Consider the following 7,109-nt stretch of genomic DNA (forward strand, 5'->3'; position numbering starts at 1 on the left):
TCCCTTTCCCTTTCCCTTTCCCTTTCCCTTTCCCTTTCCCTTCCTCTTCCCCTTCCCCTTCCCCTTCCCCTTTTCCCCTTTTCCCTTTTTCCTCTTTTCCCCTTCCCCATTACCACAACAATGAACAAAAGGGACCAACCACAGACCCACATACACCTGAAGACGTTCACACACCGGTGCTTTGTCCTCAGTTCCAGCACCACTGGGACTGATCCGAATCCACACTACACCAAAGCGTCTCAGAGTCTCCAGATTCAGGGCTTCACCAAAATCTGGTTATTTCCTGAATTCTCAGAGCCAGCAGCAAGAATTAAGCCCCGCTCCCCACCCAGAAGTCAAGCAGAAAGTCAAGATCTTCCTCAATGGAGACATTCAGAAGGTCTGCAACGATGCACGCACAGAGTTCATGTTCCATTGCGCGTTGATTTATCATCCCTTGAGTTAATTATTGACCTTAGCTTTGCCTCGGTCAATATTTACCTCCCCAGCTCAATAAATCTCGACGTTCACCTCAACAGAAGTCAATATCTGCTTAGTGTTTATCTATTCCCTCTGTTGCTAATTTTGCTGAAAGCTTTTATTTATTCTCGCAGCGCGTGCCGCCTCGGCGCATGGCAGCGGGGAGCAATGCTTCCCTCGGACAAAGCCTTTGCTCCTCCACGTTGGCACACGCAGGACACCAAGAGCACAAACCACGGGTGATGCTGATGCAGCCAAGGTCTCATCCAAGTTGGCCAACGTTCAGGCATCGGGGTTTGGCGACGGAGCCGATGGCTTTGCTAGGACCATGGACAAGAGCCTGGACAAGAACTGAGCAAAGCTCACCCCCGGTTGGGACACAGGGTGCAGCCCCACACGGCATGGCACAACACACAGCCCTATGGTGACACACGGGGTGCAGCCCCACGGGCTGGGGGAGGGACATGGGGGGCATTCCCTTCTCCATCCCAGCGCCGTCTGCAAGGTCTGCGCTTGCGGTTCCATGGCCAGACCTGGAGATGCTGCAGCTCTCCCACAGATGGGTTCTGTGCCATAGGATGCGGCCGCAGATTTTGCCTGGCCATCACCTGACTTAGGAATAGTTCTCTTTCCTCCTCACCTCTCTCTGCACGTCTCCATCCCCACGATCCCCGTTCCCTCTCGCCCCGCGAGGAGGAGCGCAGGACAACCTCCACCTCCTCACTCCTGCCTCGAACTTTTAATATTTTAATTGAGTGAATTGACCTGGACTCGTCTATTGAACTCTGCCTGACCTCTTAAATAACAGGTCAAGGATTTAGCTTGGCGGCGCTGACCTCTTCCCTTATCTGCTAATACTGCTCCTCTCTCAATTAGCTGCCATCCCCTGGCCCCGGTGCTGGGACCACTTGGCCGGCGTCAGCGTCGCTTCGTGCACGCACGAGTGGCCCCGAAACGGAGCTTATTGGGGCAGCTCCATCCACAGCTCCCTCCTTGGGGACAGGCCTCCGCGAGGGGATGTGGGCCAGGGAGCACCCGGAGGATGCTTGGTCCTCTTTGGGATGGGGCAAAGTGATGCTGGGAGAGGGAGGAGCAACGCTGGGAGGGTCCCGGAGCTGCTCCAGCATCGCAAAATGCGCTCAGGATGGATTTTTCCCCACTTCTCTGTGGGCATCAAGGGGAATGCTGTGGCATCGGTGTGTCCAGTGAACCAAGGCCAAGTGACCACTTTGAGACACCTGGGGACAACCACGGGGTCCCTCCCCAGGAAATAACCCCCTAGGAGCGAGGTACAGTGAAGCAACGCTTAGGCGTCGCAATGGGAACAACACCCGGAGCAAGAGCTCCTGCACAGCAGCTGCAGCAACCCCTGCACGCACAGCTCCGGTGCACGGATGAGCACACAGAGTTTGGCACCTCCGTGAGCCCCCACGTAGCACCAGGACCCCCCCTCCCCCCAGCATGGTGACCCCTACGGCCGTGCCACCGTCCCGGTGCCACGCAGCTGCCGCATGCATTTGCTCGATGCTTTGCAGCGAGCGCCGGCTCAGCGTGCACGGCGGGCGCGTGCGGGGATTTTGCAGCGCCATAAACCTCCGCCTGCTCCAATTTTATCTCGGTTGAGCCCCCAGCTCGTGGTTACCCAGCCCTGCTAAATTAGCGCTGGGCTCCGCATTCCAGAGTATAAATATCTGCCATTGTAGTGCTGAGGAATGCGAGCGCGTTGGAGGCTAAAATTAAAGAGCGGGGAAGGAGGCAGCTCGGGTTACCAGAAACAAGACTCCATTGTGCTCCCATTGGGGCTTGGCTTGGTGCAGGGGACTGCTCGTGCTTAGGAACTGCCTGGGTTCAATGCAAGGGGCAAAGGAGCTTTAATTGCAATTTTGGGTAGATTTAATGACCGTTTTTTGGTAGCTTGAATTGCAGTTTTTGGGTACGTAGCTCGAAACTGAGAGCTGCTCCCCACCCGGTGCTTTGCAGTGGGGCATTTTCCAGGGGGGCTGTACAGCATCTGTGCCCACATTGGGTGCTCCCCTCCCTTTCCCTTATGCTTCCCACTCCCGGTGAGCAGAGATCAGTGAATCGCAGCATAAAGCCCCAGACAGAACTGTGCTGGGATGTGCTGACACCATGGACTGCCCCATATACACATCTGTGGGTCGATGCATCTTGCTGCAGGCGCAGGTGTCTGCTTGGCCAAAATAACCAACGGGGTCAGGAAGGAGATAGGGGATCACACCAATAATTGCAGCAAAAAAGGGTCAGGTTTGCTCGTTGCTCGCTGCTTTGCACCCAGTCATTGCTTGCTGCCTTTCTCCAAATCATTTACGTCGAGGTGAGCTGTATGCAAGGCACGGCTGAGTGCCCATTCCCCTTCCATCCCCTTTCACGATCCTTTTCCTGCCCCAGCAGCACTAAAAATCACAAAAGGGCGCAGCACACTGAATAGGAAGGAGCACTGAGCCCAGCGCCCAACTCCACGCGGCACCACCCCAAATCCAAACCCTATTTCCAAGCGCTCCGTGGCCCACTCCATCCCTTTCTCTGCTCCTTTTCCTGCCCCAGCAGCACAGGTCAGCACCAAAAATCACCAAATGACACGATATCTCAGGCAGGAAGGACCACCAAGCCCAGCTCCCCGCTCCACGCGGCACCACCCCAAATCCGAACCCCGTTCCCAAAGCTCCTTGAGCTGACGATGACCACATCCCTGCAGCGCGGCGCTGGGGGCAGCTCTGCCTTTAAGCACATCCAGATGTGGGCGACGGAGCCGTGAAAGTCCTCCTGTGGCTGCGGCGGAGGCCGTGGGGGGCACAGAACCCAGAGGCGTTGCTCGGGGCCGGATCCCATATGTCAACATGACAATTTGGGGACCTCTCCCCATCCCCCATCGCCGACCCCAATCCTCCTCCAAAAAAATCACGGCACGCTCCTGGTAAGCAGAAATCCCGCTCCCAAGCTGAGCAAAACCCCGTTTTCTGCGCTTTTCTGCGCCTGCAGAGATGGTGTTTCCCTCCAGCAGGGCGAGAATGCTCATTAGGGAAATTGTCCTCGTTAAGAACCCGCGTGCGCTCAGCCCCGTTGCAGGGAGCGGCGGTCGGTGAGGATGCGGCACCCGCGCGGGCCGTAAATCAGTGCCTCTCTGTAATTTTATGTAACGTTAATAAATCAGACAAATGAAAATAGCTCGGGCCTTGTAGGGCATAAATCAGCCTCCCGCTCCGGCACGGTGCTTTAAAATAATTTGTAGATTGATGGTTGTCCGCCTCCGTGAGTGGGCTGGGGGCCTGGGAAGATTTTTAATGACCTCTGTGATGTGATGGCCCCCGGGCAGCGTCCCCCCCTCCCCGTTTGGGCAGAAGTGGCTCTGTGTGCCCAGAGGTGAGCGGGGAGGAGGAGGTCACAGGGACCCCGGGTGCACCCCCAGTGGGGATGGGCAGATTTTCCACTTTTTATCGGGAAAAGGGTCCCTGAGCTGTGGGTGTGAGCTCAGAGGGATTGGGTCCCCCACTGGGCTCTTCTCTTCCTTCTGCTGGTCCCAAAGTCCATGCAGCAGCATCACCAACATCACCAGTATCACCAGCATCACCAGTATCACCAGCACCGCCATCACCATCAACGTCACCACCATCACCACCACCATCAACATCACCAGCATCGCCAACACCACCACCATCAACATCACCAACACCACCGACATCAGTGACATCACCACCACCAGCACCACCAGTACTACCAGTACCACCAGTCCTGGTGGTGGCTCTGGTTAAGGTCCCTGCATGGCACAAACATCAGCTCCATTCACCTTCTGCACTGGGACCCAGTCTGCGTCCAGATCCCGTAACTTGTTTTACTGGCATGACCCAAATTCTCCAACTGCCTCCAAGGATGGGGCAGATGAGCAGCCCTCACCCCACAGACACCTCTGCTATTGGGATTTCAGCTTTACAGGGTCCCTAAAGGGGACCTAAGTCCCACTCCCAAGAGGGACATAAACCCTATTCCCAAAGGGAACCTCAGAGCTTTCCCAGTGGGGAACCTAAAAACTGGCCCCAAATGGGATCTAAGTCCCATCCCCAAAGGGGACATAAGCTCTGTCCCTAGAAGACATGTAAGCCCCATCCCCAAATGGGGACCTAAATCCCATCCCCATGGGAAATGCATGCTCTGTCCCAAAGGGAACCAAAGCCCCATCCTCCAACGGGACATAAACCCCAAATCCCCAGTGGGATCCCATCTCACCCGCGAGTGTGGGCTGAGCTGCGGCGCATCCCATCCCCGTTCCATCGCCGGGCCCGGTGCTCACATCCTAAACACTCCACGAGGACAACGTGCAGCTCTTCCCAATCCCCCAACTCTACCGAGCGAGGACATCCGAAAACAACCAGAGCCTCTTCCCCCAGAGTCACCGCTCCGTGAACCATCACCCCAACGGCGGCGAACACCGCGCGTCACGTGGCGGGACCTGGGATTATCCCATCTTGTCGCTAAACCCTCACGCGATCCGAGGAATGTCCCCTCCCTGTGGGAGCACAGAAACCCCGGTGTTCCGAAGCGGGAGGTGTCAGCACGCATTTCTGCTGATGGTTTCTATCGCTGATCAAACGGAGACGTAATTAACGCGCTCGGACTTTGGATGGGGAGCTCATTTTTTTAGGGGAATCACGGGGAGTGATTAGTGGAAACAAACCGCGTGACCCCGCGGTTCCCATCCGGCGGATCCGCGCTAATGAGGGGAGGTGGAGCAGGGCTGGAAATCCAGCATCCCGCATCACAAAGAGCAGTGAAACCCAAGGAAGGGCAGCACCCATTGGTTGGTCACTACCGGTGACGTGGCACAGAGTCCTCCCGCCAGGTGCGCACCTCTGGGTGACACCGCTGTGGTCCTTTACGTCGTTGGGTACCAAGAAACACTGGATACCAACTGGCATCTCCCAGAGGTTCCATGTGTGGTTGGGTACCAGAAAACATTGGCTCCTAATCTGCATCTCCCATAGAACCCGTGTGTGGTTGGGTACCAGTAAAGATTGGCTCCCACTTTGTACCTCTGGAGATCCCATCTGTGGTTGGGTACCGATAAACATTGGCTCCCACTTTGCATCTCCCATAGGCTCCATCTGTGGTTGGGTACCAAAAAACACCAGCTCTCACTTTGCATTGCTCAGAGGTCCCATGTGTGGTTGGGTACCAAGAAACATTGGCTCCTCATTTGCATCTCCCAGAGGTTCCATCTGTGGTTGGGTACCAAAAAACATCAGCTCCCACTTTGCATTGCTCAGAGGTGTGGTTGGAAACCAAGAAAGATTGGCTCCCACTTTGTATCTCTGGCAGATCCCATGTGTGGTGGACACCAAGAAACGTTGGATATCATTTTGCCTCTCCTACAGGTTCCATCTGTGGTTGGGTACCATAAAAATAGGCTCCCACTTTGCATCTCCAGGAGATCCCATATGTGGTTGGGTTCCAAAAAACACCGGCTCCCACTTTGCATCTCCCAGTGGTTCCATCTGTGGTTGGGTACCAATAAAAACTGGCTCCCACTTTGCATCTCCAGGAGATCCCACGTGTGGTTGGGTACCAAGAAACCTCCCCAAAAGTGCAGTGAGAGTGATGCTCACCCCCAACCCCCGGTGCTGGTGCTCACATCTGTGGGGTTTTGGCACCACGTGCAAAAATCCCTTCTGCTGCTGGCGTGCACCCTTGTGTGAGAAGCTGAGCTCCTCACCCCATGTGGAGAATCCTGGATGTCCACTACGCAGCACTCAGCGCCCCAAAATGAAGCAGAGGGGGGGTGGTGATCCGGTGGGGTCGCTTCTAAAGCATTTCCCCCAATGGAAAGTCGATGGGAAGCGCCGGTGCCCGTATTCATCGTGGGAAGAGTGGGGAAACCCTCGCGGGTCACCGAGCGGCTCCCGCAGGAAGCAGCGCCACAGCCCTTCCCCGCTGCTCAACCGGAGCGGAACGGGAAAACTCAGAAATTAAGGATTTTTTTTTTTTTTGTCGGCATGCAAATAAGCGGAATGAGGAGAATGCGAGGTGGGAGCAGAGCGCGCTCGGAAGGAGCAGCGAGCTGCCAGAGCTCGTTTCCGCGGGAGAATGGCGAAACCCCAATTAGCGCATTGTGCCGGCCCTCCTGCAGCCGCCCCGCGGGGTCCCGGCCCACAGCAGCTGCCCCCACCCCGCAGTGCCCCACCGCGCTCCCGTCCCCCGTGCGCAGAGCTCTGCTCATCCCCTGGGGAAAAAAAAAGCCCATTAATTGGTCGTGTTGGGGTTTTGCTTTGTCAGCAGTATCCCCATGCGCCGATTGCAAGAGGAATAGGGAATATTCCCATGCACGGGTTGCAAAAGGGATGAGCAATATTGCCATGCATGGATTGCGAATGGGATAAGCAAATGGGATTGCAATCCGTGCTAGGATTGCAAATAGGACAGGGAAAATCCCCATGCACAGATTGCAAAAGGGGTGAGCAATATTCCCATGCACGGATTGCAAAAGGGATGAACAATATTCCCATGCATGGATTGCAAAAGGGATAAACAATATTCCCATGCACAGCTTGCAAACAGGACAAGCAATATTCCCATGCACGGATTGCAAATGGGATAAGCAATATTCCTATGCAGAGTTTGCAAATGGAACAGGCAATATC

General features: G+C 55.6%; 1 protein-coding gene across 1 annotated transcript in view; it reads right to left on the reverse strand.

Moving 5' to 3' along the window:
* LOC110389131 (ankyrin repeat domain-containing protein 33-like) overlaps positions 1–2,048 on the reverse strand; it is a 21,701-nt gene extending 19,653 nt beyond the window's left edge. The window contains exon 1 of the mRNA XM_021379071.1: positions 1,892–2,048. Within this exon, the coding sequence (XP_021234746.1) occupies positions 1,892–2,048 (157 nt within the window). The remainder of the gene's footprint in view (positions 1–1,891) is intronic.

This window comes from Numida meleagris, chromosome 32, assembly GCF_002078875.1.
Source record: "Numida meleagris isolate 19003 breed g44 Domestic line chromosome 32, NumMel1.0, whole genome shotgun sequence".
In the NCBI taxonomy this organism is placed as follows: domain Eukaryota; kingdom Metazoa; phylum Chordata; class Aves; order Galliformes; family Numididae; genus Numida; species Numida meleagris.